General features: G+C 54.6%; 1 protein-coding gene across 1 annotated transcript; it reads left to right on the plus strand.

Moving 5' to 3' along the window:
- The first annotated feature begins 270 nt into the window (after positions 1 to 270).
- CCR7 (C-C motif chemokine receptor 7) lies at positions 271 to 14,279 on the plus strand. Its single transcript, XM_059148824.1, has 3 exons — positions 271 to 344; positions 6,834 to 6,883; positions 10,014 to 14,279. The coding sequence occupies exons 1-3, from the start codon at positions 335 to 337 to the stop codon at positions 11,091 to 11,093; spliced, it is 1,140 nt and encodes a 379-aa protein (XP_059004807.1). The 5' UTR covers positions 271 to 334; the 3' UTR covers positions 11,094 to 14,279.
- Positions 14,280 to 18,179: the final 3,900 nt, after the last annotated feature.

An 18,179-nucleotide genomic window follows, 5' to 3' on the forward strand; every position in this document is an offset into this window, starting at 1 on the left:
TGTGTCCAATCAATAACTGGCCCAAATTCTCCTGCCTTGGGTTGGGATCCTTAACTGCTGGGCTACACAGGGGGCTTTTTCAATATAAATAACCTGATGATTCATGATCCTATGACCAGCGAGTGGGCTGTCACTGTCACCTTGTCATACCCCTTGGTTCTAGAAGGCACCGTGGGGGCCGTGGTTGAGGTCGGATTGGAGGAAGGAGCTGGGGTAGGAGGGGCAGAGAAGAGGGTGGCTCCTCTCAGAACTTAAAAGCACTTCCTCCCCAGACAGTGGGAGCTCAAGACCCGGCACAGCCTTCCTGTGTGGTTTCAGCTGCCCAGAGAGTGTCATGGACCTGGGTGAGTGAGCCTCCCCATGTGGGAAAGAGCAGCACGGGGTCACTCTGACATCCAGCCTGACCCTGTGGAATGGAGGGGGAGGAGGGGGATGGAAAGCACAGGGGAGCCTCGCAACTAATCAGGGTCTGTCCTGGTGCGAATCAGCCACCCTGTTCTCCCAGGCACAACAGATACACCTTTCAGAGCTGGGGAAAGGGGTGACCACTGGCACCAGGAAAGACAGGGGGGAGGTGGGGGTGGTGAGGTGATGTCTTTCTAGAACAGTAAGGACTGGAAAAGGCTGCAGGGCTGGGGTTGGTGGTGATCTGGATGATCCCTGTCTTCATCTCAGCTTGGGGTGATGGGTGAGGCTCCCTGGGACCTGTTTCATCAGGGGAAAAGTCCTCAGAGGGCTCCAGGCCCTCCACTCCTCATCCTTTGTCTGCTTTTTACCTTTCTCGCCTGCTAAGCAGGGATCAGAAGCTCCGTGCTCTTAGGAGCAAAGGGAAGGTTAGAGTATGCAGTACGGGGTAGGACGAACGCAAGCAGGCTCCACATCCCTCTGGCTCAGCTCCCGCCGCGTGCAGGTTAAAGGCTGGGTGGGCAACAGGAAACGGGACAACAGTGGGGCATTCAGCCTGGAGAAGTCATAGCCCACTTCACGTTTTCTGCCCTGGCCGATGACTCATCCCTTTAAAAAGCCTGTCCTCTGATCGAAACTTGGTCTTAATGAGAGGGATTACAAAAGAAGCTCTGAGAGGGTTGTGAGGGGTACGGGGTACGTCCAGCTCCAGACACCCCATGTGTAAATCTCGGCTATGAAGTCAGACCTGGCTGAGGCTACAGAGGCCAAGTTCCTGGATGGTTCATTCTCACCAGCAAGCGAAGCACCACGGCAGCCTCAAAGCCGCAAGAGGTTGCCTTTAAAAAGTGAAGGTTCACTGGTGCGCCCTGTGCTGTCCTCACACTCCTCCCACCACACCACAGCCTCTTGCCTTTACTCTGCCTACCCCCGCCCCTGGCCTACCCAGAACCCCAGGTGGACCCAGCAATCCGCTGGAAATGGGTTAAAGTAGCCGCCTGACCTACCACTGGAATGCCTGACAGGTGGGACCAGATCCTTGCATCTCCATCTCAGAGGCTTTGGGGGGGATGAGCAGAAAGTTTTTGGAATGAATGAATGAATGAATGAATGAATGACATCAACAACTCTGAGTTGATTTCAGTTTTTAAAAATCTCTTCCGACATTCTCTCCTCCCAGCAGCCTGTTCCCCAATTCCACTCCCCAGACCCCCACCCCCCACCACTTACCACAGTCACAGAACGCAGGCCATCGCCCACTGAGGACTGGTTCCTGACTCTCTGTGGGACCTCCGTGAGGGAGACCTCTATGACCTCTGTGTGTCCCCGTGGGGTGCTGGGAAATGTTGGGAAACCTGCTTCCCTGGAGCGGGAGGGGCGCTGATTGGTAGTTCTTGCCAATTTCCTTAGTGTAAATTCTCTCGCCACAGTTGATTTCAAGTGTCAGACCAATTCAAGGCCTGAAATGACTGAACAGAGAGTCAGGGAGGGCCATGCACCCTGGCTCCACGGGCCTCTGAGAACCAACTCTGGGCCACCACTGAGGGTCTTCCCCCAGACCTGGGTTTGGGGTGCTAGCCTCACAGGCTTTGATGCGGGGAGGGAGGGCAACCTCTGGTTTGGGAGAAAGGGATGTTCTCGCCCGCTTCACTCAACCCGAGAGAGAGAGCCCCAACGGCCAAGCCTGAAATACTGGTAGGAAGGGAAGCCACTGAGGGAAGCTTTGCTCAGAACAGACTCGGGGCCGTTGGTGGGGCGGATGAGCCATGAACGATCTGTTTTTCTCTCCGTCTGCCCAGGAGGGAGCAAGAGGTGGGTGAAGAGACAGAGTTTCTGTTACACAAAATGAAAACACCAAAGCTGAAGCTGGGCTGAGCTGGTCTCTTTCATGATTTGAATGAGCAGCCCCAGGCACCCTCCCACCTTTGAGAGAGGAGTCTTAAGACCTCAGAATTCTCCAAAAACAGAGAAAAGAAAAAATGAGCCTGTGAGAGACTTATGTGTCATAGCTTGGTCTGAAATGGCGGCAGAGGGAAGGTAAAAGAATGCTGAGCCAAAGCCTCCTGGCCTGGGAGCATGGCTGGGAAGGCGGGGAGCACTGCAGCCTCTGGGAGCTGTTGGGAAAAACCTCTCCTCTTTGGTACCTTCTTCCAGTCACTTCTCATTGATGGGTAAATTCGGTCATGACCAGTCTTGTGGGAAGAGAGTCACACAGAGGCATAAGCCACTGAGACGGGGCGGGGGAGACATAGTGCTGATGGGGTCTCCGTGAGGCACGTGTGAAGCTCCAAAGAAAAGCGGTGACCATGGAACATGGGTCGGAAGAGCACTCAAGTTAGGTTTTGAAAGGCGTGTCCGAGCTTTCAAACCAGACAAGGAGGAACAAGGGAGGCGGGTGGTGGCAGGGAGAGCAGCCTCGATTTCCATCAGGAGCCAACAAAGCAAATGAGGGAAGGGACGTAAGATGGTGTACGTGGAGGGGAGCAGAGTGAAGCAGAGGAGGCAAGCCCCACCGAAAGTCATCCAAGTGCAAATCCAATGTAGCCGAGCAGAACATCCCGGGGGGCTCAGCCTGTGGACTCCCTATCAGTCAGCTCCGACCAAAGCTAACAGAAACAAGGTAGGAGCATGTGGAAGGAGGTGTGAAGAACGTGGCCACGCCAAGGAGGAAGGTAAGAAGGGAGACAAGAGGCACAGGAAGAACCAGTCTTCAAGATTTTGTGTGGCCTTGCTGAGGGGTTGTCCTGAAAGCAATAGGGAGCCAGCGAAGATTTTTCTTTTTCAAGTCAGGTGAGTTAAGGGATGTGGGCTGCCTTGCAGAAGGAACTCTGAAAGTCTGATGTCAGGACAGAGGTGGGGTCAGCTCTGAGATGTTAGGGGACAGGAGCAACAGAGCTAGATGACCCACAGGATGTGGGAAAGTGAGGACTCTCATCACGCTCCATGGAGGTCTCTAGACATAGAGAACTCAAGAGAAATGTAAGGTGACACAGGTAGTGAGAGTTCCAATCAAATCTCAGAGCCATCTCTTAGCAGCTGTGTGACACCAGGCGAGTGGCTTAACCTCTCTGGGCCACTGTTTTTTGGAATAGCATGAGAATCACAAGGCATCGTTCATAGGATCTTATGAGGGAGAGATACAGAAAGACTAAGAAGCAACATAAAGATGGCTTAGGAGTGTGGTTTCTGGAAACTGGAGGATTCAAAGCCCAGCTCCATTATTAGCCAACCGTGTGACTCTGGGAAATTTGCTAATCTCCCTGTGCTTCAGTTTCCTCAGTCTTAGATGGGAATTATAGTAGTACCTACCTACCATGATGACAGCGATCGTACATGGAACGATTTGGTGCATAGTGAGAGCTCAGTGAATTTGAATTCTATCACTGGGTAAAGAAGGTGATATCATAGGGACTGCAAGGTTCCCCTAGCTGTCCTACCTCCCTGCCTGTTGTCTGAAAGGGGAGCCCCCAGGCTTCTCACCTTCTCTCCTTACCCCTTCCCGGCGTCTTCCCTCCTCCTCTCTTCTGCCTCCCCTAAAAAAGTTGTGTTGGCAGGTGAGGAATTCCAGAGAGGAAAAAGTTGGGATGGCTTTTGGGGGCAGCTAAATGGATAGCCATGATTCTCTAGAGGGTCTGGAAAATGTGGGAATGAAAATTAGGGACTTGGAAGAGCAACAAACCAGCAATCCCTCCAGCCAGACAGGAAAGCAGTTTTCCTTGCTGGGGGCTCAGGTTGGAGTTCTAGGGAATTTTCTTCTCATTATGATTATTACTAGAAACCCAAGAACTCAGAAAATACCCAACATATAAGTCATCCACGTCTCAACCCCTAAGATTCCCAACTTCAGTGGCCTCACCCAAGCTGCTGCCCAAGGCTTGTTGCTTTATGACTCTGTAACAGACAGAAATGATCTGACTCATGGCCACTGACCAGGCTCCTGCCACACACCAGAGTTCCCCTAAATTCCCATTTGGTTACCTTTCTTGAAAACAGCCTGTTTTGTTTCTACGGATCCTTGTTGATCCACCATTTCCAATACACCTGGAATGAGAAATCATGTACCCACGCACACATAACCTAGTCTCACCCCCTTTCCCCTCCCCACCACCAGGGGCAAAGCAATGGGACAGGGCCCCCGGGGAAGGGGTTGATGGAGTGAAATAGAAACAGTTCTTACTCTTTGTATCTACCCGTTGTGACTTATCAAAACTTTGAGGTTTCTCAGTTCTCACTGACAGTCAAAGTGGGCTTTCTCTAGAGTAACGAAAGATTTGTGCCTGTTTAAAGAAACCTCGAGCACTTCACACCAAAATGAGTCAGTGGAGAATGGGCGGTGCGTCGGACCCTGACAAAAGTGTGTTGAAGATAGAGATGTGGGCTTGAGGGAGGCCTCCCATGGTAATTCGGCGAGGAAGGGGGATGGGAGGGGGAGCTAGGACGTGGCACAGTCCTCTATTCCTACCTAGGACTGCAGATACTCAGGGGCAAGCTGGGGACAATGGGACAGTGTGTGCCTGTCCTCAGAAAGAGAAGACATAGCCAGGAAGGCAGGTGCAGGAAGACAGTGAGGGGCTTGACTGCCATACTAAGCTTCAGGGCTTTCCTCTGTAGGGCTGGAGGGAGAGGTCCTCAGGATTTAGGAGGCCTGGTGGGGGGTTGGCCTCAGAGCGCTGCCTTAGAAAGACGGGTCTAGCAGTAGTGTGCAATATAACTTGCTTGAGGTGGGAAAACTATGTATTTATTTCTGTGGCTTGAGGCTCTTCCTCCTTGGCTCAGGAACCACCCCCCACAAGCCCAGAATCCCCTGCCTTCGGCACTCCACCTGGAGCGTGCAGTAAATTGGGTGTCGTGCAGAGAGATTTCCAGCAGGTGGCGCTGTAGCCAAGGACAGAGAATCCCTGGCAATCCGCTCCCTCCTGAGAAGCAGAACCCCTTGCTTTCAGAGAGAGGGTCCCCAGCTTCCAGAAGGTGCCTGAAGCGGAGTCCCAAGCATTTCCCTGTCCCTGATGAGACAGGAGGTGTGACCGGCCTGCAAGTCCTGCCTTGGCATTCATCTGTGGCGTCCTAGTTACTGATTGTGCGGTGGGCCAGGCCCTGGCTGGGAGGCTGAGGGTCAGGTTCCTGGGAAGGGGCTACAAAGGTCAGAAAGCACAACTCCTGTCCTCTGGGTGCTCCCAGAGGTTAGGTGAGATAAGACTGCTACATAAATTACCCCGTGCCCTGTCCTCCCTGCTCAGCCCTCAGAGGAAATAAGTTCCCACTCCAGCCCTCACCTCAGCCACAAAGCAGAACTGAGTGGCCAAGGCCCCATCGTCTGTTGGCAGCTCACCTGGGGTCTCAACCCGCTGCTCAGACTCCAGAGAGCCTCCTGACTTCCAGAATGTACCCAGGTTCTGACCCTGCTCTGCGCAGGCCGGGCAGTGTCTTCCCTTTTCCCACATCTCGTGAGGCCCAGATTAGAAACAAGTTAAAGAGCAAACATACCCACACACATTTCAGTCAAGCAAAAAAAGTAGTTACCTCAGAGAATAGTCTCTGTTGTACCATACCGTCCTAGGACTGCGCGCTCTCCCGTGGAAGAAGGAGAAGCTGGGGCATTCATTCACTCACTCACTCACTCACTCGTTTATTCACTCATCAACCCACAGTTCCTGGATGCCTTCTTCATTCCGGGCCTGCACTGGGTGAAAGGGAAGAGGTCCCTGCTCCACCGACAGGCTGAGGGAGTAGGCCAAGGAAACCACAAGTTGGCCTTAATGAATGTCAGTTGAATGAGGGGTTGTGAGGAGCAGATGGGTCCCCAAAGCTCTTTCCTGTCCTTGAGATGCCAGGAAATAACCTCACTCCTCCACCTAGCCCTGTGGCATCAGCCTGTCTCCTCAGCTGGCCTCCCCCAGAGGACATTCGGGCTGCAGATGGTGTTGCCCACTCACCCGGATGCAGGAAAGATGCTCCCCAATGGTTACTGGCAAGGAGCAGTGCAGGACAGACACACACACACACACACACACACACACACACACAGTTACCATCACCCCCTCCCTCAAGGCCTTGCTTCCCACACAGCCAGGGGTGGGAGGAGCCACTCAAACCCAGGAGTCAGGGTCAGGTGAAACTCAGCCTTGAGGGGCAGTGTGGGCCAGGGCGAGCTTTCCAACTCCAGAAGATGCCCTGAAGAGCCAGGAAGGGGGTGGGGAGCAGGGGCTGCCATGCATTCTGATCCCACTAAGAGGAGGTGAGGGCCGGCAAGGCTGGGCAGCCAGCCAGGTGCTTCAAGGCACAATCTGGTTCTGATGTTCCAGGCAAACGAGGTGCCTGGGGCTTGTGAGGAAAGTTCCCAACAGGGCCCCCACCCCTCCCTGAGGCTTTCTTTCCTAACAAAGAGCTGCCCCTGCCAAGCAGTAACTTTCTCACCTTGTCTCCTGCAGGGAAACCAATGAAAAGCCTGCTGGTGGTGGCTCTCCTTGTCATTTTCCAGGTGAGATCTGCGCCCAACAAAAGCTCTATTCCCTCCCACTTACCCCTTCCCCAAGCCCACCCCTTCCCACCCCCAGAATCCTGGTGGTGGAGGAGGGGGGCACTAGCTGTAAAGAAAGAGACCCAGACACAAACCCACCCACTGTTCCTTAAGCCGGTGGCTGCCCCTCTCCATCTGCTGAGTGACCCTACAAGCTACACATGGTCTCCGAATGTCCTGGATGCCGCTTAAAATGAAAACACAGGGGAAATAAAATACCACCTTCTCCCCCACCGCACTTGCACCGTCCCCATTCAGAATACAGAAATGCGGGCTCCGTCTGAGTCTGTCGAGGGGAACGGCACAAAACAACGGCTGTGAGTTTCCTGGAGTCTGTGCGTGTGTGTGCACAGCCGTGCGTGCAAAACTTCATACATGAGCCGAGAGAACATGTGGTCTGGAGGCCTCATTACGATCCTATTACCCCAAAGCTGTCTCCCGCCCCCGGTGTCCAGCCAAAGCCTCTCCTGGAGGCCCCAGACCCTTCTATGAAATAAAGAGGCCCATCTGAGCCCCACTTAGTGGGGAGGGAAGAAAGCATGGGGCCCGGGACACTGGGGGTAGGGGAGTGTATACTTTATAGGTCCCCAAACTCTGCAGGAGCCAAGTCCCCCAATTTACACTGTTCTGCTTCTCAGTCCCAGAAATGCAGACAGGAAAGCTGGCCCCACCGAGCCCTGGAGTTAGAAGAAACTGTAACTCATAATCTACTCTCTTCCATTGGTTGGGGGTGGGAGCTCTCTGGAGGGGGAGGGGGAGGCCAAGTCCAAAGCTGGAGAGGCAGGCCTTCAGAATTTGGCTTTTCCCCAAGTCTGGAGGCCAGAGGGGCAGCTTTCCAGGAGCTCCAGCCAGAGGCAGGCCCCAAGCTGGGCACTGTTCCCAAAACCCCATCCCAGAGGCCCCCCAGAGCTTGGGCCACAGCCCACAGCCTGGCCCCCTTCCCCATCACCACTCCCTCCCCTCTTTCTTCCTGCTTCAGTACTTGGGAGGGGCTATATTGCTAGAAGGGGAGAATGGAAGATTGGGGAGGGGATGAGGGACAGCTAGGGTTCATTCTTCTCTTTACTTAGGGGAATGGGGGTGGCTCAGACGGGGCAGGATGTGGTGGGGCTGTGGGCTGCAGAGGCATCGTGCCTAGTGGCCCAGAGTCCGGAAGTAGTAAAGGGTGGAAAAAGAGGGCAGGTCATGCTGGTGGGGAGCACTCTTCACAAAGGCTGGGTATACCCCCCTTATGTCCGGGGACCCCACACTTGTAACCCTGGGACTTACCATGGGTTAAGGCTGAGAGCAGCCAGCCTCTTCAGGACCCCCAAGCTGCAGTCGTGCCCAGATGAGGGGAAAGGCGGGTGCCGCTAACTTTTCTCAAGATAGCAGTGCCCAAAGGAAAGTCTCTTGGATATTCTTTTGTCCTCGTTTTGTGACAGTGATAAATTCAGGATTTGGAAGTGAGAAAGACAAGAGACAGGATGTGGGAAAGAGACCGGGTTCCACTCCGGCTATGTGACCTTGAACGAAGTTCTCCAAAAGCCTCCCTTTCCTCATCTCTAAAGTTCCTCCAGCTCCCCAGGTGCATGAAAACCCATCACTGTGAGCTGCCCAGAGCCCAGGTCCTAGAGGAGGGGCCATGAGCTTCCCCAGGCAGCCCCGAAGCCCAGCTGCCAGCCTACAGAGGCTCAGCTGTCCCTGTGCACAGGGGTGCAGGGGCGCATGCCCTCCTTCATTGATAAAATCACAGCAGGTTGCCTGATACTTCAGCTTGCCTTACAAAGGGGCTTTAAAAAAAAAAGGCCCTGAGCCGCTGAGCCCGGCTGATTGGGATCTGCCAGAAGAGACTGGGAGGAAGAGAGAGACAGAGAGGTAGGGGAAGAGAGTGGGAGCCCAGAAGGAGAGTAGGAGACAACGGAGCCCCATGCTCTTCCTGGGGATGCAGAGAGGACTCCATCACAGCTGAGGAGGCAGTGGCCCAGCAGGGCACCCTCCAACCCATCATAGCTGTACAGTTCAGTGCCCTTGGGCACATGTTGCCAGAGCCCCAGCTGCGTGCAGGGCACCGTACCTCAGGGCCCTGGGATCCATAGAATTTTGCAAATCACTCATCACCCAGGGTCACAGCAGCTTGCCCCAAACCAGGGTTTTGAGGCTTCTTTTTTTTTTAAAAGATTTTATTTATTTATTTGTCAGAGAGAGAGTGAGTGAGAGCGAGCACAGGTAGACAGAGTGGAAGGAAGAGTCAGAGGGAGAAGCAGGCTCCCTGTGGAGCAAGGAGCCCAATGTGGGACTCGATCCCAGGACGCTGGGATCATGACCTGAGCCGAAGGCAGCTGCTTAACCAACTGAGCCACCCAGGCGTCCCGGTTTTGAGGCTTCTTAACAGAGTATCTACCTTCTGGCTCCAAGCCCTCCTCAACCTGAACCCTGACATGGATTTCCCCCTCAAAAGCTGAAGTACTTTGCAGGCTCCCTGGAAAACTCTTTCTAGCAGATTCTAAAAGGAGGCTCAAGATGAAAGACACACATCCCTCCTCTTCTGGAGTTTCTAGGCGCCAGAACCGAGGTTAAGCACCTCACCCCAGCCACAGAGGGAGATTATAGTCGTTTCCATCTCACCAATGAGGAAACTGAGCCTCAGAGATAAAGTGTGTTTATGTGGCCCGAGGCTCATGGGACCTCAAAGCCCAGATGATTTCCAGTCCACCCTCAGGGCACATAATGCCAAGCCTCTCTGAGTTGGTGAGAACAGACCCTTGCTACTTACTAGAAGTGCAGAATCTCAGATCCCAGCTTATCTAATCAGGACATGCATTTTGACAAGATCGCCAGGTAATTCATGTGCATGTTAAATTTTGGGAAGCACCAGTTTTAAGCCTGGGAACCACCTGGGAAGTTTAGGAAAACAGATCCCAGGGCTCCGCCCCCATAGATTCCAGGTTCATAGGTCCCAGATGGGGCCCAAGAATTCGCAGGCTTTGTGGGTGATGCCCCTAATGGGGACCACTTGCTCTGGGCAATCCCGGGGCCTCAAGGTGAGCTGAGTTGAGCTGGATCCCACTTGGCTAAGCTGGATGACGTTGCCCTGTTCCCTCCCCCGCAGGTGTGCCTGTGCCAAGATGAGGTCACAGATGATTACATCGGAGACAATACCACGGTGGACTACACTCTCTACGAGTCTGTATGCTTCAAGAAAGACGTGCGGAACTTTAAAGCCTGGTTCCTGCCGCTCATGTATACCATCATTTGCTTCATGGGCCTGCTGGGCAATGGGCTGGTCGTACTGACCTACATCTATTTCAAGAGGCTCAAGACCATGACCGACACCTATCTGCTCAACCTGGCCATGGCCGACATCCTCTTCCTCCTGACCCTTCCCTTCTGGGCCTACAGCGCAGCCAAGTCCTGGATCTTTGGTGTGAACTTTTGCAAGATCATCTTCGGCATCTACAAGATAAGCTTCTTCAGCGGCATGCTGCTGCTTCTTTGCATCAGCATTGACCGCTACGTGGCCATTGTCCAGGCCGTCTCGGCCCACCGCCACCGTGCCCGGGTTCTCCTCATCAGCAAGCTGTCCTGCGTGGGCATCTGGATGCTGGCCATGGTGCTGTCCACCCCAGAGCTGCTGTATAGCGGCCTCCAGAAAAGCAGCAGCGAGCAAGCCCTGCGGTGCTCCCTTGTCACCGAGCACGTGGAAGACCTGATCACCATCCAGGTGGCCCAGATGGTGGTGGGCTTTCTGATCCCTCTGGGGGCCATGAGCTTCTGCTACCTCGTCATCATCCGCACCCTGCTCCAGGCCCGCAACTTCGAGCGCAACAAGGCCATCAAGGTCATCATCGCTGTGGTCGTGGTCTTCATCGCCTTCCAGCTGCCCTACAATGGGGTGGTCCTGGCCCAGACTGTGGCCAACTTCAACATCACGGGCAGCGGCAGCTGCGAGCTCAGTAAGCAGCTCAACATTGCCTATGACGTCACCTATAGCCTAGCCTGCGTCCGCTGCTGTGTCAACCCTTTCTTGTATGCCTTCATTGGTGTCAAGTTCAGGAATGACCTCTTCAAGCTCTTCAAGGACTTGGGCTGCCTGAGCCAGGAACGGCTCCGCCAGTGGTCTTCCTGCCGCCACACCCGGCGCTCCTCCATGAGTGTGGAGGCTGAGACCACCACCACCTTCTCCCCGTAGGTGGCGCTCCACTCGGACGAGAGGGACCTCTCCCAGGGCCCCCGGACGGGCAGCAGGAGACTCGGGCTCCAAAAGCTGCAGAGGGAAAGGCAGTCCTGGCCGTGAAGCTCTGTCTCATGGGGAGAGGACGTGCAGCAGCCCGGACCCCTGGCCCTAGCTACCTCCACCCAGGTTCCAAAGCGCTGTGACCGATAAGCTGCGCCAAATCCTGCGACACTCCAAAACCAAGGCTGCTGTCCTCCAGACCAAGAATCAAGAGTGGAAGTGGGGAAATAGTCTGCACTTGGAGTGAAGGGAGAGTTGGTGACAGGTGGACCGGAGAAGGACGCACGGCAAGTCCTCTGAATGAAACTCCTTCTGACCCAGGAAGACATCCTCCCTGAGAGTTGAGGGCTGAGGCAAGGTCTTCCAGAAAACAAGGCTTTGTCTCTGGGACCTGAGATGGTGGGGAGACGTCTCGGCTTGGCAGGGAAAGGGGATGCCAGCGGGTCAAAATCTCTGCATTCCTCCCTCCGTCTCTTTCTCACTGTCATCTGAGCCACCAAGGAATGGCAGGCTCCAGACCTCCCTGAAACCACACTTGCCCAGTGCCCGCCACCTCTCCTCAGGCTGCTGCCTGCCCAGGCTCTCCTCAGGGAGGGGCGTGGTGTTTCCTGCGGGCCAAGCCAGTGGCCTCTGCCCGGCCAAAACCACGCTCCCGGCCAGGACTCTGGGGCACAGATGACGTGCGGCGAGCCCCTCTCGGGTGGGTCTCAGCTCTGCTCCGAAGGAAGACAGGGCAGGCAGAGAGGTTAGGGACCGGGATCGGGGGTGGGGGTGGGGGTGGAGGAGTGGTGACAGTATTGACTGCTGAAGGCCAGTGAGCTGCTCTTTGTTCTTAGTCATGGGGACAAAAAAAAACCGCTCATCCTGGCCTGCTTTCAGTTCATTAAGACGGCGCAGTTTACTCACAGACAAATACAAGTTTTCCTTTGCGGAAACAACAGCTTTAAAAGAAAGGGGGGACATTTTCAGTAAATGGCAAATGGGTATGTCCCTGTTTTGCAAGCCCCCACTTCCCACCCGATCACCTCCTCTTCTCTGCCCTCCCTGGGCTTCGTTTCTGAGACATGATCAGAGCCGTGGGGTCTGCCAAGCTATGCTCTGAGCCCCTCCTGTGACACCATCCCAGGAGGCTGAAAGAGGGAGGGGGAGGGAATGCACAGGGTGCCCAACTTGCAAATGCCCTTCCAGAACTCGTGGGAGAGGACCCAAGCCTGTGCCATCAGCAGTGACCCACAGACGTGGTATGAGCTGAACTTTGGAGAGAGCCAAGCTGTCCTTAAAACGTCAACGGCTGGGAGCTCTCCGTCACCTTTAGCAACATTTACTCACTGGTCAGCTCGTCCCGTCCCTGCTCGGTCTGTAACTTAGAGCCCATAAGCCTTTGTCAGTCCCTTCAAGCTCCCCACAATGGTTCTTAGAGAAAGGGCCTCTTCCACCCCTGGGCACCCAGACTACAGCATGTTGGATTAAGGAGGCTGGGCATGGCACCCATGTGATAGGCTGCACCCTTTGCTTGGAAGCCAAGTTCATCCACGACCCACCCTACAGACCACCGTTGTAGCAATAGCCGATGTCCAGTGACCCATCATGGAGGAGCAGGAATCAGGGAACAGTCACTGCCCACAACACAGATCCATGTCCCTGGGACCCCTGACGCCTCCCCGGAACCCTGACTCCTCCAAGCCAGAGAGGAGGTTAGCCCAAAGCTGTGATGCACGAGGAGGCATCTGAAGGGCCCAGCACAGTGACAGCTGGGGGCCTGGCAGGGGGTGAGAGGGAGGGTACACTCAGGTAAAGGTGATAGTATACATTTTCCAGAGAGCCCGCTTGGTAATGCAGCCCATTCTCTCTGATCTTCAGCACATGACCTTTGTCTCCTCCGTGGGCTGCACTGGGCACGACCTGTTGGCCAGCATGCCCTGGGGAAAAGGAAGCTGGCCCGGGTGCAGCCAGGGGGAAGCAGTGCTTGCCACAGCAGGGCTGAGCAGTAAAACATGCAGCTACAGATGTGTGTGCATGAGTGTGGGGTGTGGGGAGGACCCCAGAGTGCCTGTGGGGTCCCCGAGAAGAGCATGGAGCCCACTGGTATGTACGTCCTAATGAGGGTATGGGCAAGAAACCAATCCTCCGTTCCTGAAGGGAGGAATTCAAGGGCACACTCATGAGCCGGAAGCCAGGCCAACCGCACAAACATGCCATCTCGGCTTCAGATACATTTTTCTAAAATAACTGGACATCTCTGAGTATTTACAAAGACAACAGAACCCCAGCCATGTTAATTCCCAAACTGCTCTATCTCAGCTCATAGCTGGCCTGGACCCTGCTCCCTTGCCCAGAGCTCTCCTGGGCCTACCCTGAACTTTGGGGGACCCCTAGGAAGAAGGAACAAACCCACTGGGGAGCCCCCCCTGCCCCAGCACCCAAGGCTTCTCTCTCCCTTTCTATCATCTGCTTCATATAGCTGCTCCCATGAACGGGTTTCATGGCCCCCAGGGCCCCCCCTCCTGTCTCTTGTAGCTTTCCCCTTCTCTCCATCCCCGTCTTCCCTGGCTGCACCCCCAGGGCCCACCTCTGCCCTTACAGCCAGAAGCACCACGCCTCAAGAATCATGGATTCACAGGACTGCAAGGGACCGCAGGGATCTGCTGGTCCACCCCAATCAGCCTCTAGATGGGGAAACCAAGGCCCAGAAGGAGGAACTAACTTGCTTAAAGAGACTTTGCAATATAAGAATACCAGATCAGCTGGCTTTGGGGGCCTGAGGGTCTGGCAGGATTATGGGAAGCGGATGGGAGAGAGCGGACCTCTGAAGCCAGGCTGACTGGGAAGCTCATCTCTGTTGCTTCCCAGCTGTGTGACCTTCAGCTGTTGCTCAACTGCTCTGAGGCTCAGATTTCTCAACTGCAAGATGGAGAGGATTTGGCAAACACGTCGCACGGCGCCTGGAATGTGGAACGTGGTGATGAGGAGCAGGGGTTCTGCGGCCAGACTGCCTGGTTTGAATCTCAGCTAAGCTCCTCGGGCTCCTTACTTAGTCTGTGTTTCGGTTTCCTAGTCTGTGTGATGGGGAAAATCATAGCACCTACCTCCTAGGACTGTTGTGAGGAGCAAATAAATTCACAGATGTCAAATGCTTAGAAATCCTTCTGGAAGTGTTGTTGATCATCATTAAGAAATGTTTAATACATGGTAGTTAAAAAAAAAAAAAAAAAAGCTTCCACAAGTTTCCACCAGGAAACCAAATTCAATTCCTTAGGCCCATTTCCATCCCCCCACAACTTATAAATCAAGCTGGAGGACAGCCTGAAGATGAGTCAGTCTGCCCTTCCCACCAACTGGACGGGTACGCCAACTGAGGCTCAGAGAGCTAAATTACTCACCTGAGGTTTCTTAGGAGCTCTTGGCTGCGCTAGAACTTGAGCCCAGGCTCCCGAGCTCCAGCCAGAGGTCTTCCTGCAGATCTCCTGCGCTCCCCTGCGCTCCCCTACACATCCACCCCAGCCTATTCCATCCATGTCCCAGACCATGCAGCTCTGCTCTGGCAAGCACTGTCCCTCCTGTCCTGTGGCCAGGCCCTTAAGGAGCAGCTCCCCCTCGCCCCCACGAATAGTCCCTGTCCTTGCCCCTGAGTCCAGGAGAATGAGGTACAAAGAAAAGAAATGTGGCAGCCGCTCCAAGGGAATTCAGGCAACTGATCTTTTTAAAGAAAGGATCCTCTCGAGAGTCAGATTTATTTCTGTACTGAAGGTAAATAGTTGGAGGGAGAAGAAACAAGCCTTTGGGGGCAGGGGTGGGAGTCGAGGTAAATGAGATGGGGAGTGGAGGGGAGCAGAAGGAGGGGGAAGTGGGGCAGGGGTGCATTCTAGGGGCAACCCAGCTAGGGGCCCGACTTGGAGAGTATTGTCAGTGGGTGGAACCAGTCAGGTGGGGAGAAAGGGCCTATATTAGTCTTAGACACAGGGGGGCTCATGGCCCTCTTTGCCAGGAGGGGGTTAGAAATGGCCCAGTTTCCCTGGTCTGAGCCCCTAGAAAAACCCCAGGGGATAAAAGAGGGGGTTCTTCTCCCTGAGCTCAAAAGAACAAACCGGCAAGCCCTCCTGGCCTCCTCTCTGTGAGAGCAGATGTGTGAGAGGCACTGCAGGGAGTAGAAGTCTCATCTCACACACACACACACATGCACGTGTGCACGCACACACACACGTACGTGTGCACACACCACCCCCCAGCTCTGTCGTTTGTCTTGTCGGGGGCCTAGAAAGAGACACAGACAAGGGTTCTGCTGCAGAAAAGGCTACACAGCCCCTTGCTTGGTCAAAGCAGCTCTAGTCTGACACATCTTAACTGATCTCCTCCTAAATCAGAAATGGGGACCCATGAATGCTCCCACGGATTCGTGTGTGTGTGTGTGTGTGTGTGTGTGTGTGTGCACGCGCACATGCACGTCTGCGTGGCCCAGTTCAGACTGTTCTTCCTCCCGCCTTCTCTGGAAGGATGGATATTACCTTATTTTTGTCTCTTGTTCCCCAACCCCAGGGAGTTCACTCGCTGGGTTCCTCCATGTGTCGTAGTAACCACCGCACAGGCGGCCTCTGGGTTCTCGTCTCCGTATAAACAAACACAGGCCTGCATGAGCAGGCCTTGCCAGGTTCTGGCCCTCTCCACTCCATCCTGGGGCATTAGGTCTCAAGGTCAGACATCCATCCCCTTAGCTGGAGGGCTGGGGAAGAAACACATCTTGCCCCCAACCCCTCTCGTGCCTGGGTCAGAGCCTGCTCAGGGCCGCAGAGTTCATGTTTATTCCAAGTAAAGAGCTGACATTGGTAAGTTCCACGGATACCACAGATGAAATGTCCCAAATCCTTTCCCAGCATTTAAAAGGAGGTCTGGAACTGCATGCACATTTATCTTTTCTGGTTTGTGCAAACAGTACTCGAGTAACGGAAACAGGAACACGGTCGCATGCGAAGGCCAAGTGCTGCATTCTTCCCAGGCCCAGGAGGTGTTTTCTGTGGCCAAGCCAGGGGCCAGGGGTCACCCACGGTGGCACCAGCTCAGTCTCTTGCCCAGAAGCTTGGGCTTCGTCCCCGGTAGCTAACTCCCTGGACATTGCCATGTGGTCTGCACTAACACCTCTTTCTGCCACCTGCCTTCAGGGACACTCAGCTGCCAAGGCATGTGGCGGGCCACCTTGGGCCTTGGGAGTCCAGGGAAAGGGAGCAGGAAGAACAATGGGAAGCTCTAAGCCTTCAGGGGTTCAGGGAGTCACTCCTCTGCCTTTACCTTCATCTTCAGATCAGGACACAGGTCTGGACACACCTGGAAGGCTTCAGTCCCTGTCAAAGGCAGAACTTGGATTTTTGTCCAAGAGCTACACCTGCTCTGCCTTCTTCTCAGTTACCAACCCCCCCCCCCCAGCCACGTCTCCCTACCCTCTAACTCAGGGAGACTGTGGACTGCCAGGAGCTGGTGAGACTTCATTGCTGGGAGCATCCGAGGCTGGGTGACACCAGGGCAGGAGACTGTCGAAGAAGGGACTGCAGGAATCACAGAGCCTCAAGGTAGAAAAGACCTTGCCTAGGAGGGGAGACAGGCTCTTATTTACTGAGTGCCTGTGATGTGCCAGGGACGGTGCTGGGTATGGCACCTGCCGCTGAATTCTCAGGACAACAGGTGAAGACGTTGAGGTTTATAGGAAGTTTGTGTGACTTTCCTGAGGTGACACAGCTAGGGAGAATGACTACAACCTTACCACAATTGTATTATGTACTCCACACCATATGGAGGGATACATCTTCACTCATTTCATCCTCACACCAACTCTGCTAGAGTCCCATTTTACAGATGGGAACGGCGGCTCAGAGAGGTTAAGCAACTTCACCGCAACACACAGCTTCTCCGTGGTCAATCTACTAAGTGATTTGGGCCAGTTCTAGCTGGCCTCCAAAGCCCGTGTTCTTGCCACCCGACTGCACAAGCCAACTAAATACTCTTCATTCATTACCAAATATGCACGGAGCCCCGACTTTGTGCCAGGCATGGTGCCAACATTCTCAAAATGGACCAGCCAACATTTTGCAAGGCTGACTGGACACAAAACTCTGACCTGGGAGGAGGGAGGATCAAATAACAAAGAAAGAGCCCCCACCCACTAGGGGGATGGGACCCCATGGCCCCGCAGCAACCAGGCTTTGCTGCTTCTTAAGGGCTTGGTCTCCCCTTCTCTCCTCCAGACCCTGCTTCCCACCCAGCCCTCAGCCCTCCTTCAGAGGCCAGCTCCGCAGGGCTGAACGTTCTGGGAGGAAAGTGTCTTGGCTCTGCCCCAGACATACTGGGCAACGCTGGCAAGCGGCTTTCCCTCTCTGGGCCTCCAGCTCCTTAACTGGGAGGTGGGGGAGCTGGGCCAAATGATTTCCACCATTGTTTCCAGCTCCAACATGCTGCAGTACCTCGTCTGGGTGGGGTCAGCCGGGCAGGGCTCCGCGCTCGCTGATGCCTGGAAGGGGTACGGAGTGGGTGGTGAGGGGCTGAGGAAGCTGCCCCACCCCCAGCTGTGGTTTCTGGTGGGGCCACCCTGGCAGCAGGTGGAGGGAAGTGTTTGTCAGCCTTCCAACAAAGCGCTAAAACAAAGGCCTCCCAGGGCACTATGGGAGCAGGCGGCAAAGGCGCACAAAACGCCAAAAATAAAACACACCTTCCCTTTGATAGACACCGGCAACTGCCGAGGGGCCTGGCCTGGGGGTGGTGAGGAAAAGGCTCAGATTTCATGCCCGAGAGTGCACCCACGCCCAGTGTCACACACTGACACACACCACACAGGCAGCACACACATACACATCTACAAGTTGTACACGCTCGTATACACAGCCAGCATCACGGCCAGAGACCCGTGCGGTCCCGTGGAGCTGGCTCTCAGAAGGGCCCACGCTTGATTTAAGGCCCCGCTATCTCTGTCGTGAACTTTTTTTTTTTTTAAGATTTCATTTATCTATTTGACACACAGAGAGAAAGAGCACAAGCAGAGGGAGGGTGAGAGGGAGAAGC

The sequence above is a fragment of the Mustela lutreola genome, chromosome 15, assembly GCF_030435805.1.
Source record: "Mustela lutreola isolate mMusLut2 chromosome 15, mMusLut2.pri, whole genome shotgun sequence".
NCBI classification, from domain to species: domain Eukaryota; kingdom Metazoa; phylum Chordata; class Mammalia; order Carnivora; family Mustelidae; genus Mustela; species Mustela lutreola.

What these genes read in the sequence shown, in the direction of transcription:
- CCR7 (XM_059148824.1), top strand. An exon ending in CTCTCCTTGTCATTTTCCAG is followed by an intron (nt 6,884 to 10,013) that starts GTGAGATCTGCG and finishes CCTCCCCCGCAG; the next exon opens with GTGTGCCTGTGCCAAGATGA.